The sequence below is a fragment of the Photinus pyralis genome, unplaced genomic scaffold (assembly GCF_008802855.1).
Source record: "Photinus pyralis isolate 1611_PpyrPB1 unplaced genomic scaffold, Ppyr1.3 Ppyr1.4_LG2, whole genome shotgun sequence".
In the NCBI taxonomy this organism is placed as follows: domain Eukaryota; kingdom Metazoa; phylum Arthropoda; class Insecta; order Coleoptera; family Lampyridae; genus Photinus; species Photinus pyralis.
In genome coordinates, this window is record NW_022170403.1 from 6,362,825 (window position 1) to 6,384,803 (window position 21,979).

A 21,979-nucleotide genomic window follows, 5' to 3' on the forward strand; every position below is an offset into this window, starting at 1 on the left:
TGGCTGTTTCTCCTAAAAGCGGAAGATAAAAAATGTCTTCAGCATTTGCTATATATTTATTTCTAACTTAGTCTATAAACAAATATATTTAGTTCTTATGTCTAGGTTTTAGATATCTCCATAATGAAAGCGCTTTATTTATCTTTAATCAATCTAGCTCAAATAGATATCCTAATGCATTACAGCAATTATTACAGTCCAATTAAATAAGTTATTGGAAACACTGCATCTCTTGCGGCAGCTGAAGTAACAAAAACTAAAACAAAAACTGCAAAAAGCCACACTAAAACTTTAATCAAACGTACGCGTTTCGATAGCAAAGTTGTCATCGTCAGCGAACTATTTGGTTTTTCGTTTTAGTTTTTATCAAATAAGTTGGTAATACCAATGAAATCATACAACACAAGTAACTATACATCATATTTACACGCTATGATCATAGACAGTTAGCGACGTCTATCTAGGCCATACTATATCTTCAATCCAGTCGACGTAACTTGAAACTCTGGTATATACTCCTGGAGTGTTAATTATGCCGCATCCCTTCCCAAAGGAAGTAATACCAACTATGTAAAATAGTTTAAAGTTGTCCAAGGATCTAACTTGTAACGGACCGCCCGAATCACCCTACAAAGTGAGTTAAATATAGCAAAAGTAGCCAATAAACCACATACCTGGCATGTATCTTTTGACTCGCTAATTCCACCTGCGCACACTTGCATGTCATCCACAATGCCTTTCGGTAATCGTCTTGCAGACAGATTGGCATAAGTCGCATTACATCGTTCATTATTGAAGTACGATAGTGTCACCTTCATAAGATCATCACTGGAATCTCCAACAAAACCCAACTTTCCCCACCCCGTAGCGATAGGAGGAGAATTTTCAGGAAGATGCCTCACAGTGTTTAAACAAGCAGGTCTGACATATTTTGTGAAGCGTGCTATCTGGTTTAGTTTCACTAACGCGATGTCATGGTATTGCGAAGGTGGCTGATAATTTGGATAACGATGAATTTCGGATACTCGGAAGGTTTGGGGTTGAGCATCATCTGTGTCAACTTTCAAATTTAAATCCCCAAGTCTGACAAATTTAACGTCTCCACTGAAACAGTTTAAATACTGTGTATCTGTATTATCATTGAATAAGTAATCTATGATTACGTCTTCAATGGTATTATTTAATGTAGATATACATACTATTCTTGGGAAGTCGTACAATGCGCAGCTGTTAATACGTAATTTTCGCTGATTAAGGCTCCTCCACAAAGCCATTGAATCTCATTCACATCTCCGTAACCTAAAACTGCCTAAGAAATCACACAGATACATTGAATTTCTGTTATAATCGTGTCATTAGTTACCATGTGTGGAAATTCTTCAGCAGAAGCCTTTACTCCTCCGACCACGGTTAAGACTGGCGTTATGTCGTAACTAACTGGTATGTCTTCCGGAACAGTATAGTCCTTACATCCTAAAAATTAAAAAAAAATAATAATTGGCAGGATTTCCGCGTCAATAAAGTATCTAAAACAAGTATAAATTGTGCACAACTCTTGTACAGATAAAGCGCATTTTTTAACGGAAATAGCTTTTGTTTTGACATCACAAATGGATATATTTCTTGCAGACGTCTCAATCGCCCTTTGTGAGTACCCTCTTCCAACAATCCATTCTTGAGGTATAAGGGATTATACCCGATCACGATAAGAGGTCGAGGAGGAGGGCTATGGTTGGTAGAAATTAATTCCTTTCGTTGAGACCTTTCATTAGAGTACCATGAAGGATAAAACTAGTTCCACTCCCCCCTCCCCTCCACCTCGTACTTTGATAAGAGGACAGAAAGAAGGGCAGTAGTTGGTAGAAAACGGTTCCTTTCGTTGAGACCTATAATTAGAATACAATGAGAGATAAAATTAATTTTATTCCTCCCCCTCAGACCCCGTCGCTCACTGATCTCGAAAAAGTCCCACGGGAAAATTATAGTTTGTACAAACCAATTTATTTCGATGAGACCTTTCATTAGAATACCATGAAGGGTAGAACATGTGTTTATCCCCCCCCCCCTCATTTTCTACAGTTTAACTTGGTACCACTAAAGGCATGCGTATGCAAAATCTGAGACCAATTGGTTGTCGTATGTAAAAGTTATGCACGTTTTACAAGGTATAGGCTACCTACTGCAAACAATTCCAGGACTGTAGGACCATTCCCCTAGAAGTAGTGCGAAACGGCAGAAGTGGGTCCGGACGGACGGACGGGCGGACAAAACGCAAACAATAGCACATTTTTTTTAATTCTTAAAAAATGCGCTAAAAAACTAATATTTGATATATAATCATGTGGAAATGGAAGAGATCGCGGACTGTGCTTAAGTGCTTTAGTTCCTTTAAAAAAATTTGAAAAACGATTAAATTATGAAGAAAAATGATTATAACATCGAAATCGGTAAAGTTAAAGGTACGATTATATCATTTTCATAAAAAAGCAAGTCAAGTGAATAAGGGGGTTTCGGAAATCAAGTGGATTCGCAAATCGACGAATTTTTGAAATACAAAACAGCTTTAGTGAACGGGTGCATTGTCGTTTTAAAACGAGATTCTTCTTCGCTAATCCAGACCTTTTCTGCGCGATTGCTGCCTGGAAATCATCCTGAAAACTACTCCCCAATTTTGTTCTTTTTGAGACACATAGTCGACTAGCACTAGCGAAATACCCATTGCGTTTCAATCAGTTCAGCCGTTTGGCCGAAAATGAGAGTACAGACAGACCGAACGACACCATTGAAATTTCGTTTAATTCGGATTCCTGGTGCTTCAAAACGTGTATTTCGGACAAAAAAGTGGGGAGGGGAGGGTCATCTTTTACCCCAATGCAATACCTCTCTTACTAGCGTGCGGGTGGTAAAAAACGCCATCCCCCTTCCCGGTCGACGGAGTAGTCTTTGTCCTTTATAGAGCCGGTTCGCATCTCCTGGTCCACTACTTTGACTCTGATTTTTCGTATATAAGACGCTAGTGACTGTATTTACCTGACACGGGTATCGGCACCAACGCGACGAGCACGGGTCATGCCACGCATCTTCAATGCCATAACCAAACTCACGCACCTTTATACATCGGTGTACCAAATCGTGGGTTTGTTGATGATTTTTATTTTCCCGAGAACAGCACAAATCGGTGCTTCGGGATGCGGTGCCTCGGCAAGGTACGTTCTGTCCATTTTAATCGGACATGAACGTTTCGGCGGGGCGCGTGAAAGCACAGTTAGGCAACTTAAATTACACCATACGAAATTGTCATTAACTGGCAATTGCCAATTAATCCTATTTATTTTTCTAACATTCAAGATTAGGCTATTCATTAGTTATCTGTAGCGAAATTCACCTCTTTGGGCTTTGTCCGGCGTCATTAACACCTTCCTTTAAATAGCTAATAATGTAATTTAATTTTTTCTTTTCTGATTTCATTGAATAGAAGTTTGTAATGGTAAGATTCTTGTGGATACCTACTTCCGTAATTACACCAAGTATTATTGTTTCACGCAAACCGTTACCTAAAAGTATTCAGACCTCCTAGGAAAATTATGCATAAGGTCACAATATTAGGAAATCTAAAATAAACCGGAAAGCATAACAGATAGGTATAGGGACTGTAATACTAGCTAGAATGATGTAGAATTTTCTTCGACATTTGAAAGCGCAAAAAAGCATGTATCATTTGAATAAATCAACTTTGTAAGGTTTGAATTTAATAAAGTTGACCATTAGAGTTTTAAAACACCCTGTAGAAGGGCGACCAAATTTAAATCATTGTCACGTAGAATCAAGTCAGTACTGTCGATTTTTGAATGTTGAAAAATCTTGAATAACTTGAAAACCTTTGATGCTATCAAACGACGTAGATTTTCATGTAGATTTCGAAAATGTAATAAAATACAGGGTGTTAAAATAAGAAAGTTGTTATCGACATTCGGTAGAACCGGAAGTCAAAAAATTATGATAATATTTCTTTCGATAGATCATAAAAACTATGTTGGTATGTAAATTTTCAGATTTATCATTTAAATTATTAATGAAAGCCTGAATACTTCTAGGTAACGGTAACGGTATTTGTCTCTGGCTAATATAGTCATTTCAAAATAAATCTAGCTCGACTATAATTACAAAAGAAAGAAAAGAGATAAGGGTATTTCAATTCATATTCACTTAGGTGCTAAGTGCTTTGTTGAGAATGAATAGCACCTATAGCCTGCAGCGTTTTAGAATCTACATTAGAAAACATCAATAATTTGTATTTTTAGTTGCCTACAAATTTTTCTATATGATTCGCCATGTCTACTACTATAATAGTAGATATCACGAGTCAATAATTATAGCTATTATTCTCGAGGAGTATTTACAACTGAGCCACTACAGCGGCGAGGGAGTAAAATTCCGAGAGAATAAAACCAATGCCTTCGTTTTATATACGGAATTCGCAAGTACAATAAAGTCTCACATTTATTGAAGCGGTGTAAGTGGTTAAATATGTCCAATCGAAAGGTACATGTACATCATGCACGCTCACTTTATTTTAAGGTGATTAAATACAAAACCCCTCCATATTTGGCGGAACGCTTAACGTACCGCACAGATGTATATAATCTGAATGTAAGAAAAAAGTTTTATCTTAGGCCTCCTAGGCACATAACATCACTGTTTGAGAGGTCTTTTTCTTATAATGTTTGTAAGTTATGGAATTCTTTACCAGATAACATCAAGAACATCTCCTCCTTACCTCTTTTCAAATCTGCTAGTAAACAGTACCTACTACAATCTCAATAAGCCACATTAACTATCACTATCTCGCATCAATTGTTAGCAATCTGGACGTTTTGTGAACCATCCTAATTAAATCGTAGATTTTATTTCTTTCCTCTTTCTTTCTTCTATTTATATTGTAAATTTTATTTTCTTCCTTCCCGTTGCTGATTTTGGTCCAAGTGGAAGACCAGGAGCGGCGCTTGTGCCTGTCTCTGAACTTGCACCTATTGTCACTCATAAATGTATCAACAAAGAAATGTTATTTATTTGCTGTTTGTTCGGTTGACAATAAAGACATTTATTATTATTATTATTATTATAGCCATTATTGCGAGTAATATACTCTACTTTATCTACGACTAATTTTGTGAGGACCACTTTGATGTAAGCGTAATTATAGACAAGATGCTAGTTTTAAATTTTAAGTTTAACGTTTCGTCTCCGGTTATCCATTATCAACTTTGTTTTTTTTATGGAAAGTATGTTCGTAGATTCTTGCATTTTTACGAATTAATAGCGCCATCCTTATGAAAAAACAGTGATATATTTACATTTTTAAAATCAGAAATAAAAGAAAAATTCAAATGACACAAGTAAAAATGACTTCCATAAGAAAAAACAAAGTTTATGATGGTTAACGGAGACGAAACGCCAGACATAAAATTTAAAGTTAGCATCTTGTAGAGGGAAAAAAAGCAACCATAATAATGTATCATTTATTTTTAAATATATTTTTAAATAACTTCGGTACAACATAAAACGATTTTTGCAAAATTTCGTTTTTTCAGGATATCTCCGAAAGTAGTCGGAATTTTTTCAGTTTCAAAACGGCGTTTTGTTAACTGTTAAGCATCAAAATACGCAACTTTGCCTAATTTAAACTACCTACCTATCTCTTACGTTTCCGAGATCCCCATGGTGGCCGTAGAATTTGAATCAGCCTTTATACAGGGTGAGTTTTTTTTTCATTTTCATGGGGATTTCGTAAACCGTAAGAGATACAAAGCCGCTTAAATGGACAAAAAATTGCAGAATTTTATGCTGATTAATTTTCCCATTCAATATTACTTGTAGCTCTACACCTAGCGCAGTAGAGGCCAAAAAACCGAAAAATGTCTTATTTTCATAAATATAAAAAAATAGTTTTAACAAATTTTTTATAACTTGTGGGTTGCGAGTAAATCACAGCAACTTTCTTATTTTTTCTGGAAGCTATACTAGATTTCTAGGTCACTCAAAAAGAGGAAAAAATTACAAAACTAGTGATACTAATCACTTAGTATTTTATTTAGGAATCACCTTGAAGTTTACAATGTGCTAACTATGCGATCAGAAATGAGTTGCTGTCGAGTCACCTTTGGAATTTTAGTTTGCATGGTAAATGCTGATCATGATCGGTAAATGGCATGGTACCTCCGAGTAAGAAATCCTATGCGTGACGTCATTGGGATAACTGGGCTCTACCACTCAATAAAGTAATGGGGTTTGTGTAGTCCTACCTGTTAATAAAAGTGAATCCCCTTTACAGATATGATAAGATTTGTTCAATCTATGTGAACTGCGTCAAGTTTTTTACATTAAACTTACAAAGTATCAATTATTGCATGTTATTAATACACATATTTAAAGTTACAATAAAATATGTAAGTAAAAAAAAGAAAAATTATATTCGCGTTTTCAAATAAGGACGTGACCTCTAGCGGCAAAAAAAACTTAAAAAGCTGCTTGAATTTCTGAAAAGTACGTTTAGCTTCTCTGTTTCCTGAAATTTATTTCTAAATGCATTCCGAGATGCATTCAGTATGATTACTCAACCAACAATAAAGAGGTCATCTCTAGGATCATCTTGATCTGTTGTCACACAAGATTTCCAAGGATTTAAAATGTGTCCAGTGCAATATGCTGCAACTATAATTTCAATTATAAATCAAGTTGCAAAAAGCATCTCTTAATACACAAGAGTTCCAAGGACTTAAAGTGTGTCCAGTGTGACTATGCAACTAATAAATACATTTTAAAAAATCATATGTTAATACAACCAAGAATTCCAGGTTTGTGCAATGTGCATTGTGTGATTTTACAATCAATTATAAATACAGTTTCAAAACCCACTTGTTGTTGAAGCAGAAAACTGACAGAGATACAAAACGAAACATAAAATGTGCCTATAGTATAATTCTGCACTTGTGCGCACATGACTAGAAAATACGCCTAGCCAATGTAATTTTGTAACCAATATTAAGAAACACTTTAGAGCACATCTATTACACATGACACTTCCGAGGATTGCCACCAAAGTTATTTATCCATCATTATTACACACTAATTGAGTAATTGCAATGGCACTTCTAATTCAAGTATGAAGCGTATGCCATTTTCAAACTTGGCCGTGATTCTTGTGACGTCATAGGGATAAAAACGTCATCTGCGCGGATTTGCGTTTAGTTATAGCCTATAGGCATACCTTGTCTTGTAAATGGTACCTACTTAACTTGAACTTCCAAAGGCGACTCGACAGCAACTCATTTTTGATCGCCCGTTATTTCTTATGGCAATTATTCCATGGCTGATTGTGATTTAAACCAAATTCATTCGTTTATTGTCTCGCATGGACGCTATCAACACGACCATGGAATTGTTGCCATAAAAAATACATCGTAAACTTCGAGGCAAAAATGCAAGGTGATTTACCAAATGAAATACTATAAGTGTTTAGTATCATTGATTTTGTAATTTTTGTCTGTATCGAGTGACGTAGAAATCGAATATGGTTTCCATAAGAAATAAGAAAGTTGATGTGAATTACTCAAAACGCACACGTAATAAAAATTATTTTAGCACCACCAGAAAACTGAAAAGAATTACTGGGTTTGTTAATAGTTATTTACATTATTAGTGCGGGAACAGTTATTTTGCAGATGAGCGCGAAGTTTGTCGGCGCGAGTGCGCAACGCGCACGAGCGACGCATGTCGCGCGAATCAAGCAAACACTGTTCACGCACGTAAAATGTGTTCTATTTTTTGCACGGATTAGTTAAATCGAATTTATATAAATTCAAATCCTTTTCGCGAGATTTTTGCGACACAATTCTTTTGAAAAAATCAAGTCCTCTATGCCGATAAAGTAGAAATCTAGAAATTTAAAATGTCAATTTAATGTTCAAAACTTCTGGTTTAAGCTTATTTTTGCCCCTGTACTACAGGGAATGATGTAAAGTGTATTTATATTTTCTTTTTTACTCTTCCATCATACTACTTATTAGTTTATGATCCGCACTAAATAGATAATTTCGTTGAATTTTTAGGCACTAGTGCGCGAAAGTAGATAGTCAATTGTAAAATTGACGTTCCCGACGTTCGTGTTTGATTGGGAAAACGCGATTTAGAACGAAGGAGTGCAAAATAGTATATTGAAAGACAAGTGTTACAATGCGACCTATTGTAATACGACTATCTTGTGGCACGAGTGGCGACGCGAAGCGTAGCCACGAGTGTCCGCAAGATAGAAGTATTACAATAAAGCATTGTAACACGCGTTTTTCATACTATTTTTTCTATTTCGGTGCTTTAATTTAATTAAAAAAATCATTATCAGAAACTATAGGGAACATTAGAACTAACATGTTTTATGTTGGGAACACTTTTTATGCCGTTAAGTTTTAGGTTGGCAGCGTAGTAAGACTGACATTTTGAAGTTCAAACATGGAAGTACCCAACGAAGTACCTACTTGTACTAACTAGTAACTGCCAACTTAAGAGATGAGTTACCAAAAAAAAACGACTATAATCACTGTCTTTGTACAACTGTTTTCGAAAACAGTTGTACAAAATCATCATTGTGACACCGAAATAGAAAATAGTATATTACGTAACGAGTGTTGAAAGCGATACTTTTCACACGAGTGTGAAAAGTGGCTTTCAAACGAGTCATGTACACTATTTTTCCTACGACTCTCCATACAACCAAAATACTTACATAATGAAACAAAAGTTATTTTATTTCGAACCAACTACTAAAACTATCTAAAAATACGAAATAGATTCAATTTCTCTTTAACGAACTATTGTTATAATTACTTTAGCAAAGACTAAAGAGGTACTTGTGGTTTGGAGCTTCTGCAAGAAATTTACTAATATTATTAGACGTACGCTACTTTTTATACCTCAGCCGTAATTTAGTTGGTAGTAATTCGAGTGTAGTGGATTTTGCCTCTTCTCTGATGTTGGGTGGAGTACACTCTACATCCATGGAAGAATCACTTTTCGCCATTAAAAATAAGTAAGGAATTAAATGTGTAGCACAAGGGAATAAACTCAAGAATAAACTAATCGCAATTTTAGAGTTTGACGTACGCCTACTACGTTGATGTTACAAGAAGATTAGACTACTACGAAAGCAAAACGTAACATGCGATTTGCTTTCTACTACATGGTAAATCTTATGAGAAAGCAAATCACACGGGTGCGTTTTGTTTTCCGTTACATTTTGCCATAAGTGAGCGAAATTGTCAATTTTCAAGTAAACATAATTGTACGACATATGTCATTTTCAATGAAAGTCGTAGGAAAAACTATTTTTTGATATCTGTGAAAATAAACGGACGCCAGCGCATTTTCGAAAATGACATTTTTGCGCGATCGGTCATTTCTGACTATTTACCATGGGTGTTTCCATGACAGTACATACAATTTACCAGTTGCTATGATTACGACGACGCCAAAATTACTTACCGATCTAAAAACAGAACAGCAAAAATACGAAAAATACTTACCGACGCCTTTTTAAAATCAACAGTCTTGCTTTACATTTAATCTTTAATTATTGTTAGGTACATTAAACGTGCAATTTGTGCTGTTGTTTCCTATAGCAAGACGCTCATAAAGTCATAAAGGAAGTGCCAAGCTAGTAAACTACATCAGACACATGCACATTTTTATGAAATTATTAATTTCAATTTTGACAAATAAACTGGTTACCTAGTGATGTACATCATACCACTTCGATCATTTCGATTTATTGCGCTCGTTAATCTTAGTGCATATTTATATTGGTTGCATAATTTTAATTTCGATCGCGCAAAAAATGTTATAAGCACGTCGAACGTTAAGGGTTACCGTTCTCAGACAATAATTGGAGTCGTCGCTTCGCTCCTCCTCCAAACAATTGTCTTCGAACGGTAAAAATCCCTTACCGTTCTCCATACTTAATATACTATTTTCGGTTTTTTGGCCACAACTTCGTTAATTTGTAGAGCTACAAGAAACGTTGAATGGGAAGATTAATCAGCATAAAATTCTGCAATTCTTCATCCATTTAAACGACTTTGTATTTCCTTTGTATTTACTCTATGGTATTTCTTACAGTTTAAGAGATCCCCATAGTGAAAATGAAAAAAAAACTCACCCTGTATAAACGCAATGATGTAGGTATTCTTGCTTCGGGTGATATGGTCTTTTCACCTATACAGGGTGGTGACTTGCGTAACGCATCATAGGGATTTCAATGTAAAATTCATAACATGTGATTATTGGCCCCCCAAATTATTTCACCACCCTGTATATACGTAGGTGATTATCATTATTATATTTCCATACGTGTCCAAAATCATGAAATGGAAGCTTATTTAACAGTATAGTCAAAAATCTAGCTGCATAAAAACGCTAGTCAAAATGGACCCCTTGCTCCTGGACTATTAAGTAACCTAGTTTGCTGGACTGCGCGACACCTGACACTGAGTACCACTACCAATACATAAAATAAAGTATCTTCGAGTATACATTGAAAGACTTTATAGATGTGTATCTTATACAAAGCTAGAAATTATATAAGAAAAGCGAATGTTAAAATGCAGCCAGTGTCGCAAATCAATTGAAACGAGTTTTCTACATTACTGATTGTTGTTTTTGTAAACAATTACGCGTTAATTACTTAACCATTTGTTTGTTTTGCCACATAAGAATGATGACATATCCGGAATTGGTGTCTGTATTTCTTTTGTTATGCAGAATATTTGAAGTATATGTAAATTATGTCCATACAATACAAAAAGTTAAGTAAAAGAACCTTATAAACGAAAACTGACTTTCGAAATGTTGTCAAATGGGATCTAACCCCCGACGCACGCATTAGATTTCAACACTAAACAAAAGTAGAACGAAGTTTAGTAAGTTTTTTCTAACATTCTTGATTGTTTTTAAGGTCTAGTTTTAGCGTTGAATAAAAACTGAGTAGGTAATAAGTTTGATAGGCATTTACATAGAAATCTCGTGCGCGGAGGTTATTTCATTTGATATTTGGAAAGTCTCGATTATCAATATTCAAATGATAACTTCCGGATTAAATTTGGTCTCTCACTTTTTGCCTATAGTGTGATCCTGTAGAGTGTAGAGTAATAATATGAGGTTAACAAACTTTATGAATGTGTAAAAGTCAGGATATCCGCCGATATGTAATGAAATTGGCTATTACAGTAATGTAGACAAGTAAGTAGCAAGGTTGACAAACTCGCAAACATTAACTTGACAGGTCATCGGGTTTGACGACGATTGCTTTGCTAATCAGAAGAGTGTAAAACTTGCATCGAACCAGTTCAGTTGGAAATAAACTCTCTTCCCCAAATGCCTACATTTTATACCAAATAATCCCAACCCCACAATCCTAGAAAAAATCAAATTAAGGGGCAACGACAATAGCAAAATTAAAGACAGATGTACCTCGTCCCTGAAGTCAACATAACATAAAATTTCGTAATAGTAAGACCTCGAGTAAGACAGTAGAACTAGAATATACCATAGCTGATAGTATATTAATATTCAAATATAAATGTCAAAAAAGGGAAAGTAAACTGGAACTTACTTTCAGCACTCCTCGACTGGAGTTGTGGTGCGGCTGTGGTTGTGGGACGAGTAGTTGGTTTAGGTCTCACCACATCCTGGACAGGACAGCATACTATCGGTTGAATGCCCAAAAAACCACACAGCTGGGGGTAGATGTTGCGACGTAGTTGTTGTATAGCGTATGCGCAATCCCCTATGACCATACAGCGGCCGATGCCTCTGGATGATTGCACTCGACAGCGCTCATCTGTAAAGGTTTTGGTTAAATATTTGTTCTGTATCCGCCTTCATCTTTAAAAACAAAATTGTGTTAGCAAACTATTACTTTTTATGTGAATGAAAATACCCCTCTTGTAGCACACGGTACCATTTTTATACATAAAATCCGCAGCATAAATTTGTTCCCCGAAGTAGGTAGGTACATCAATGGATAAAATAAATTCCTATGCTCATTTCGTAAAATCTAACTTTAATTATACCATACGTTTTTAACTTTAAGCAAACGTTAAACGAATTTATTTTCTATTTTTTGAAGGAAGGCACTCGGGATAGTGATGGAAAACAGCAACCTCACAAGAAGCAGATAAGGGAATTAGCAGTGGAGGAATAATCAGACAAGCAAAAGTAGCCAAGAGGAGGGGACAGAAAGTAACTCAGAGAGAGGACAACAATAAAAAGGACTGGAACACGGGGGGAAATTGGGAGAGGAACGAGACCAAAGAATAGGAACATCGGAAACTAATGAACGCCCGGAGAAGAAGCTACCACCAGAAAGCAGAGTTCTCTCTAAGGCAGATATTCCAGTGGCAGTGGCGAAGCTATGGCCGTGCCCGTTCGGGTCGTGCCTAATAAATTTGACAATTATAGCTTAAAAATGAAATCATTTTAAAAGCGATGAATTTTTGAAATGTTCTGCTTTTAGTTTTGTAAAGAAGCTTCAACGACAGATAAATTACAAAATGCCAAAATGCCATAGAGGAAGTGAAGATGCTTATGATGTGGTTTATATTTTTGAAAATGAGTTATTTTGTTAACACTTTACATGCACGATATCCTTCACGTCAAAAAGAGTCAAACAGTGTATCAAAGAAATTGTCCGCCTTCATTTTGTGGCGGTTAATTCGAATTTGTGCGAAGTATTTGAATTTTTTACTGTGATTGGCTGTCATTTTAAATATACAGGGTGTATTAATAATTATATACACGATACTTGTGACCGACGTTCTTGTGCGAGTGCCAATAGGACATTAACTGGTCGGCCATTTTGTTCTGATAAGACCAAATTGAATCGCGTGTGTCGGTAGGTTCATTTGAAATTCAATATACAGGGTGTAATGGTAATGGCACTCATCATTCCAGCCATTCAGTTCTGCTGCGAGCATTTTAACGCCGGTAAAATTTTAAATGTCACGTGGACGGTGAATTTTACTCGGAATGCTTCTGTTTGTAACATTATATCCCATCGACTGTAGGAGGAGGAGCGTAATCTGTTTTACAATACAACGATACCGTTAAATAATGCAGGAAGCAATATTCAGCAAATTGGACTACGATATGTGTTGTTGTCCGAGAATTTTGAAAATGTGATGATCAAAGTGTGTATTTCAATTACCTATGACTTATGAGACGTGCTTAAGAAACTAATGAAAGCATTAAGACAATATGAGCCCGTTGTAGTCGATATAAATCAAACCATAATTCGAAAACGATACGTGTGGATTTGAATCGAAAAATTCAAAACGTGGTGTTAAATTGTGTCTACGTTTGGATTCCCTAAATATCATTTTTCAGCTGCCTGGTTAGTTAAAGCTTAAAATGTAAATGAAAAATTAAAAATTCAAACCTCCCGCACGCATTCAAATTTTCCGCGACAAAGTGGCAGACATCCAGAAATTCCAAAGTTCAAATCTCCCGCAGATATTAAGGGTAAGAATTCGTTGAGAAAAAGAAAATAATTAAATTCTGGTGATTCTTAATATTTACACCACCCCATGTGGATTACAGATATAATTATTTTGAATAATCTATTAATTAAATTCTGTTGAACGCATTGAACATAAAATTATATTCAAAAGTTTAGGGTAAATGTTGCACCAGAAAAAAATATGAACTTGTACAAATAGATCAAAAATACGTACAATTCCAAGTAAGCAATTTCCTGTGACTCTTTACCTAAAATCCTCTTTAATTTTGATTTAAAGGCACATCTTCTGTATGCCTACTTTTTAATAGATCGTAATCTATCACAACTTGGTTTTAGTTATGCGTGGTTAAAAGTTGCATGTAATAGTATTGTAACGGAAACGCTCCAGACATGACGTCGCCTTTGGCGCTCTGGAATTTTCTACGCGCGCGATAGTGGGATATGTATAGGACTATTCCAGACTTATCCGGAAAATTACGCGAATGTTCTTGACTTACATTGCTTGCGTGTATAAATGGTTGCGGACCGAACATCGCAAGCAGTCTACTACCTAACGAGATCGAGTACGTAAGAAACATAGAGCGCGGAAATATTGCGAAGTGTGTGATATAAATAATCGATATAAATTGTACGGTTTTTTGTAGTGTTTAGTTTTGTTTAATAAATATTGATATAAATCGAACCCGAATTTATAAATCACGTTACAGTATAATATCACAAGATACTCATTACGAATTGATTGCATATTCAATTAATCAACTTCCGTCTTCATTAGAATTTTCCACATAACTGCTATCATCACTGCAGTTGAGTCAAATGGTCATTTGCTCCATTATTTCATCTAATTTACGTATCTTCTCTTATTTTTTGAAAAAGTGCGAAGTAGGTACCTACACTTTTGCCAGTGATCGCAGGGACGTTTTCTAGAGCAACAGAAGACGTTGCCCCATATCTTCTTTTATTTTATGTTTTATCTTTAGATGCCACCGCATAATACAATAATGTGGCATCTAAAAATAAAACATATGGAGCAACGTCTTCTGTTACTCTAGAAGTGCATTAAAAACAGAATAAAAGACAATGAAAGGAATTCATTTATGCCAACTACCTCCAGATAAAAACAAGCAATTAGAGTGGAGTAGTTCACTCATACCTACATAATGCTTGAAGAGTCAGACGGTCGACAATTGAAGGTTGCACTTACGTGGAATACGTTGAATTGAAGAGCTTTAAATAATAAAATTAGAGAAAATATGGAAAGTGGGTCCCAAAAAAAATCCGTCGATGGAGAGACAAAGTTGCAATTGCGAATATTGTCGAGAACCGGATATGGAAAGAAGGTACAACAGAAATGCGATGTGTATCCATTGAAAGGAAAGTAATGGATCTAGAATGTATCCTTGAGTGGCCAAAAGGTCGGAAAATGACACAACAAAGCAATAGATGCACAAACGCTGAGCGGGTAATTCTTGTCATTTGGTTCCATATGAAAAAATAAGTTGAACATCGAGTTAATAATGGGAATTAGGTACGAGTTAAATCTTTGAATTGTGACTTGGATTATATTATTTTGAAAAACGTATAAAAAGTTCGCAAATTCCTTTGACATGTAGGCTCGCATGTAGGTATACCTCCAAAAGGATATATGAGGACGTCACTATACTATCAAAGAGTATATAAGGTTGCTACTATATATACCTATGCGAGTTAATATAACCTTGCAGAAATTGTAAGAAACAATTGTGTATTCTATGGACATTTCGTGTGAGCGAGAGTTTTGCAATAAACAAAGTAATACATTATTATTTTGCAAAAGTTATAAAACATGCCTATCGTATGTACGGATAAACGCCTCTGTTCTGGAAATGTATATCGAAGATACAGTCATACATGGTTTTGTCGAGTGCATTCTCAACCGCTCAAATGTAGTTATTAAATTTATTCAATTATGTAGCCTATTGCTGATGAATTACACTATTTATATCTGGACTCGAGCACAAACTTTTTATTTTTTGACATGAAAGTGAGCAATAGGTCCAAAAGTGGAAGAATATCTTAACAAGCTGCAATTTACTGAAAGCTGAAAACCATCACATATTAAGACAGTGGCGACCACTTATCATAATCCGCCGTATTGAGGATAAAAAATTGTTTGATTATGCCAAATTGTGACCGTTTAATAGTAAATGTCAGTTTCATTTAAAGATTCCCCTTCAAAACTACGGCGCAGAAGTGATCGTTCAAAACTGTACAAAACAAGCTACGAAGAAACTACTGCCTCCCAAATTAATAAAAGATATGAGGAAACGGTATAATAAGGACAAAATAATATGGCGCAAGAACCAAAATGTACTTATAAAGGTACCTAACCACCATTGTGTTTGACATTTCAGTGTGTACTATCACATTTTGTCCGGCGTCGTGTTCGGAAGAAAAAGTGACACTTTAATCCCTTAACTGGAAGACAAAACACATTGATTTAGTCCAAGGAGTAGAAAAAAGCAATATTCCTTGTGATTCAGCAATAAATGTTAAAATTTATACCAATTCAATTGTATTTATGATCACAATTGAGCAGCATAATCATCTTTTCATAATTAATTTTTATTGACTTTAAAACACACCCAACTATATACAGGGTGAGTTTTTTTTCATTTTAAGCATTAGGATCTCGGAAACCGTAAGACATAGAGATTCGGTTAAAGGAGGAAAGAGTTGGAGTGTTAAGAACTTATTCAAGATATGCTTTTGTTTTTTTAAAAAAATCCACAGTTTGCTAGATATGAGCGAAAAACAGATTTAGTGATTTTCATTTAACTGTTGTAGAATCGTTAGTATTAGAAATACAGAAATATGCAAAGAACAAAAATTGTAGATTTTTTTCCGCTTAATAAGATACAATTATTAATATTTATTCTTCTTTTATAATTTTCGAGTTATAACGCAAACTTACATTTTTTTAAATGGTAATCATAGTTGGCTGTGACAAGGTTCATTGTACTTACTTTGACAAATAAACATGATATATAGACCGGGAGATGATGACACTTTTTGTGGTGTGATTTGCTACAAGTATGGCGACCATTCAAAGGTTTAATTAAGTACTCCTCGAAACGAAAATGGTGCTAACTCTCTGGGAGTGGGGCCGTTATTGCGTGACGATTGTTTAAACATGTCGGAAAATTTAATGATTTTGGACAATTTGCTACACAAAATTCTTTGGATTTTCTGGTAGTCGGTGACAAAACAAATGACGGAAACGAAATGCCATACTTTTCCGGTGGGCCTTTTAGCCCGCCATACTCATTTCAACGTGTCGATTGTTTTTGTTTTTTTTTGAGTGATTTGCTACAAGCTCATTTTTTTATGAGCATCAAGTCCTCAATCAGTCATACACGAAAATCAACCTGCCATACCGCAGCGACGGTCCCGCATAGCCGCCATACCGGCACAAAGATGTCATTTTTGTTAATAATTTTGGGCCATTTGCTACAGTATGGCATTTGGATTTTCTGAAAGTTCATACTCCACATTGATCCATGATATATGTGCCATACTCGTCATGAAGGCTAAAGATGGCGCCATACCCGAAATTCTGTTTTCTTAAAACATCTTTGTGCTATAACTGGGACAAGCAAGAAACCTTAAAAACGATTAAACGACCTTCTCGCGAGCTTCAGAAAAATGATTTTATTATTAAAAATTGGTAACACAATCCATTCAAAAGAATAATTGTTCTAAATTGATTAACTTATCCCGACAAGATATAATATCGTACTCGCGTTTAACAATTACTCGTCATCGGTATCTGATTCCTCAACATCGTCATGGGTCTCTTCTGTTTCGTTCCCATTGCCCTCGACACTACTCAAATCGATTTGATTTTCAGTCTCTTGGTCAATGCGATCCAGAATGATATATCCGACAGTAATGGGCATGTCGTCGCCGTCGAACCAATTAAATTCATAATTATCTGTGTGCGTTAACTTCCATCCGTAATATTCAGGACTATAATATATATATTATCAATAATATTATATATATTAATTCACCTTAACCTATTTTTAATTCATTACAATAAATAAAACTTAACATGCATATTCACTGCCTTATGTTCATTTGTACACAAATTTAGTCCACTCCTTCCTGTTCTGTGCCAAGGTTCTTCCTTCGTCCCATGTTACCCCCTTTTCTTGTAGGATTTCGCTCACCACCCCGTTCCATGTCTTTTCCGGTCTGCCCCTTTTCTTCTCTTTCTGCACTCTTATCTCCCAGATTTTTTTCACCGGGATATCTTCGCCGAGTCTCTGCAAGTGCCCCCACTATAATAATATATAAAATTATGTTGATGGGTATTTCAGATGCACAGTGCCAACTTTCTTAATTATGAAAGCATCTAAATGAAATTTGATACCTATATGCACTTAGAGGTGCAAAATTTGGTCTTGAACATGCTATAGCCATACCCAGGAGCTCGTTTGCTATATTTGTTTAAAAGTTTATTATTATTATTATTATTATGGTCGGTGTTTCTTGTGAGAACTCAGGTCTAGCCTGGTTAACTAATCGCACGGATTAAAAATCAAGTAACGATTAGTGTCTGTGTCTGTGTCTGGTGAAGTTATGTAGGGTCCTTAAAAAAAAAAAACAAATAAAATAAAAAAAAAATCACACACGTACATTGGACATCTAGGGATACTATGTAATTCGTACTTACCAACATACCTATTGATGGGCACAATAGCCAACGCTATCAGGAAAGAGGAAAACAAAACAAAACAAAAAAAATCATTATAATAATTCCAGTAATTTTATTAAATGGAGTTTATTGTGTAAGTGTTTCTTTGGCTTTGCGTTTGGGTTGAATACGAGTGGGTTGTGATAACGTGGTGTGCTTCTGTGAAGAAGGAGTTTTGTTTTTTAATTGTATTTATGGTGTTTCTTTGTTCCTGAGGTCGTATTTGTGAGGTTGCTTGGGTTTTTGGTGGAGATATTGCAGTATTTTGTGAGCCTGTGGTGCTGTTAAGGTTTTTGCGTTTCGGTTGTATACGAGTGGGTTGTTTCTGAGAAGGAGTATTGTGTTTTTTAACTGTGCTAGGGCGTGTAACTTTATTGGATGGACCTGTCTTTGTAGTACATGTTGCGTTACTTGTGTTTATGGTGTTTCTTTGTTTTTGTTTGTTGTTGTTGTTGTTATTATTATTATTATTATTATTATTAGTGTTATTTTAATTTGTATAATGATCAAATTTTCATCGTTTCTTAATTCGAAATAAACACAACTGCCCTGGAAATTTTATCAAGATTGATCAAAGTCACTGGGTGTTCAGATACTTATGGCGGATAGTATAAACTTGATGGCAGCTACTATCTACTACCTGCGATCCATTGAATGCAATGCAGAACACAACGACCCCGACCGGGACCTCTTCAACTTGACTAAGAAGTTCAAGTGGGGCGACATAACATCTCGTGATAAAACAAGATTGGCCTGGGATTCTAGTTTGAAACTTCATATTTACTTTTATTACACCTCAAACTGTCACGAAACATTGGTGCCATACTGTAGCAAATCGCCCAAATTTTCGGAAAATTCTTACATTTTTGAAAAAATATCATACCTAATTGGTCCATGCCACAGGTATGGCGTATCGAAATTTCTATTTCTGACTATAAAAATAACTGGTGGAAAAATTTATAGGGTGTAGAAAATCGTCCAAAATTATTAACAAAAATGACATCTTTGTGCCGGTATGGCGGGTATGCGGGCCCGTCGCTTCGGTATATCAGGTTGATTTTCGTGTATGACTGATTGAGGACTTGATGCTCATAAAAAAATGAGCTTGTAGCAAATCACTCAAAAAAAAATACAAACAATCGACACTTTCAAATGAGTATGGCGGGCTATAAGGCCCACCGGAAAAGTATGGCATTTCGTTTCCGTCATTTGTTTTGTCACCGACTACCAGAAAATCCAAAGAATTTTGTGTAGCAAATTGTCCAAAATCATTAAATTTTCCGACATGTTTAAACAATCGTCACTCAATAACGGCCCCACTCCCAGAGAGTTAGCACCATTTTCGTTTCGAGGAGTACTTAATTAAACCTTTGAATGGTCGCAATACTTGTAGCAAATCACACCACAAAAAGTGTCATCATCTCCCGGTCTAATAGAACTGTTTGTATCTCGGTTTATATTATTAAGAGTAGTAAAAACAGATTTATCCATGGGAAACATTTTTGTTCTCTTAATTACAGTCTATTATAATATTTAACGTGCAGTTAGTTGTGCGGCGGTGCACCTATGTGTTGAAACCAGCGTAAATTACGTCGTGTTTCCAAATCTAACCCATCCTACATATCTTGAAAGTCATTTGGTAGAAAATGAAGATAACATTGGCCTGTCCAATTTTCGTCGTAAAGGAAAGGTACCTATCGCACTAGATATTGTTTTCCATGGCCAACTCTATTTACTTACCTCTCAATAATACGAAAATTACTGCATGGCGTTTATTTATTACAGTACATTTAGCAAGCCTTATATCGTTATAAAGAGAAAAATTTGTCCTTTTTAAAAATGTCAAAGCCAACTATGACTACCATTTAAAAAAATTAAAGTTTGTATTATAACTGAAAAATTGTAAAATCTAAAAATAAATTAGTATGTTCATCATGTTAAGCATTAAAATGTCTAAAACTTTTATTCGTGTCGTTTTGTTGTAGGTATTTCTAATAATAACGATTCTACACCAGTTAAATGAAAAATCACTAAATCTGTTTTTCGCTCATATCTAGTGAACTGTGGATTTTTTTCAAAAAACAAAAGCATATCTTAAATAAGCTCTTAAAACGACAACTCTTTCCTCATTTAACCGAATCCGTATGTCTTATGGTTTCCGAGATCCCAATGCTTAAAATGAAAAAAAACTCACCCTGTATATCGCAATATGATGTATAGAACCGAATGTCCACAATATACAGCAGCACCTTTATTCACAGCATTTCGAAAGAACACAAAGAAAAGTGCGAGGAAAAGTGTAAACTCCTATACCAAAGTACGTCATTTTAGCCCCAATGTGGTGGCCGAGGTGGTGGCCGAAACCAACGACCAATCAACAACGAGATACCCGGTTGTCGCCACTGTTCTACATTGGGTCACTGTGTCAGGGTGATATTGTGATTGTCATTCTGTAAATCTACCACACATGGGAACATATTTGATAATTATTTTATATGCTACCTTAAATTGGAGTACACCCTAAAGGTAAAGCTTAAATTAAAAACCTAAAACATCTAAAACAATCAAATATAAGCTCTCGCTTGAGAAAAATTATTTTGTAAGTAGGTTCTTAATGCGCACTTCAGGAGTTGAAGGTGCAGGATAGAAAAACCAAAAGACACAGAAAGCCGAATTATTTTCAATAGTAGCACAAAAATCGGTTGTTCCAAATACCTCCACAACATTTGGGACCATAATAAATGTAATCATATTCATATATAATTCACATTTATTGCATGGCGATTTCGGGAAATAAATAATTTTCATTTCTACAAACCAAATTTTACTTCTTACAGAGTGCTACTAGCGTTGAGTGAAGGATTACTGAATGCTACTAGGAAATGATTAGGTGAAATTAATTTAAGGTTTCCTAACCATTTCATGACGCACATTTGATAGACCAAGTAGGTAATAATTTACATCTCAAATAAAAGCGGCTATTAACATCTCCCACAATGATTAACACGATTTTTAAAAAATAACTACCTAGACTAGACTATTATATATATAATATATACCAAAACGCTGCAAGGGCACAAAAGACAATTTTTTCTTGCGCGCCAATGATGACCTTAACCTTAATGCATAATTAGTTACTCACCTTGTACTAACCCTTATGTTTAGGTACCTATTTGAGTAGGTACCTATAACTATGTCGTCACACAATATGTTTTAAACTAAACAACAGTTAATTATAAAAATATTTTAGCGCAACTCTCGTATTTTTTCAACTCCTTTATGCAAAGCTAACGTAAATTAAAGATAATTTATATGCCGTGGAATATTTAGAAGTTCGCTAATTTATGTTATATCAAATAATTAAACTACCTATTTGTTTTTAAAAAATACTGCAAATTCATACACATACCTCTGTAGTACTGTCCACGAACCGCATCGGTCAGCAACAATAAGGTCGAAAGATATCCTGTTAAAGATATGATCATGGCGAAAAAGTAGAGTTTACTTAACGTCTTTAAGTAGCACTGCCGCAAAATTATTATTTACACACAGGAGAGCGCAACTGAGCATGAATGGTTTAGTCTTTCCATTATAAATTTATTTTACCATCGACGTGAATTATAAAATTATGTAATGGCAAGGTTACCTCCGAACTAGTAGGTATAAGTAAGCATTTA

General features: G+C 35.2%; 1 protein-coding gene across 2 annotated transcripts; it reads right to left on the reverse strand.

Annotated features, from left to right (window-relative positions):
- Positions 1 to 128: 128 nt before the first annotated feature.
- Positions 129 to 21,926, reverse strand: LOC116163616 (venom protease-like). 2 transcript variants are annotated; one of them, XM_031477641.1, is made up of 6 exons: positions 21,712 to 21,926; positions 11,660 to 11,887; positions 1,364 to 1,473; positions 1,200 to 1,309; positions 675 to 1,104; positions 129 to 627 (listed from the first exon to the last, which is right to left on the reverse strand). In XM_031477641.1, the coding sequence occupies exons 1-6, from the start codon at positions 21,785 to 21,787 to the stop codon at positions 457 to 459; spliced, it is 1,125 nt and encodes a 374-aa protein (XP_031333501.1). In that variant the 5' UTR covers positions 21,788 to 21,926; the 3' UTR covers positions 129 to 456. The 2 variants fall into 2 exon arrangements, with proteins under 2 accessions (XP_031333501.1, XP_031333502.1); XM_031477642.1 differs by lacking the exon at positions 21,712 to 21,926 and adding an exon at positions 21,445 to 21,488.
- Between the last annotated feature and the right edge of the window lie 53 nt (positions 21,927 to 21,979).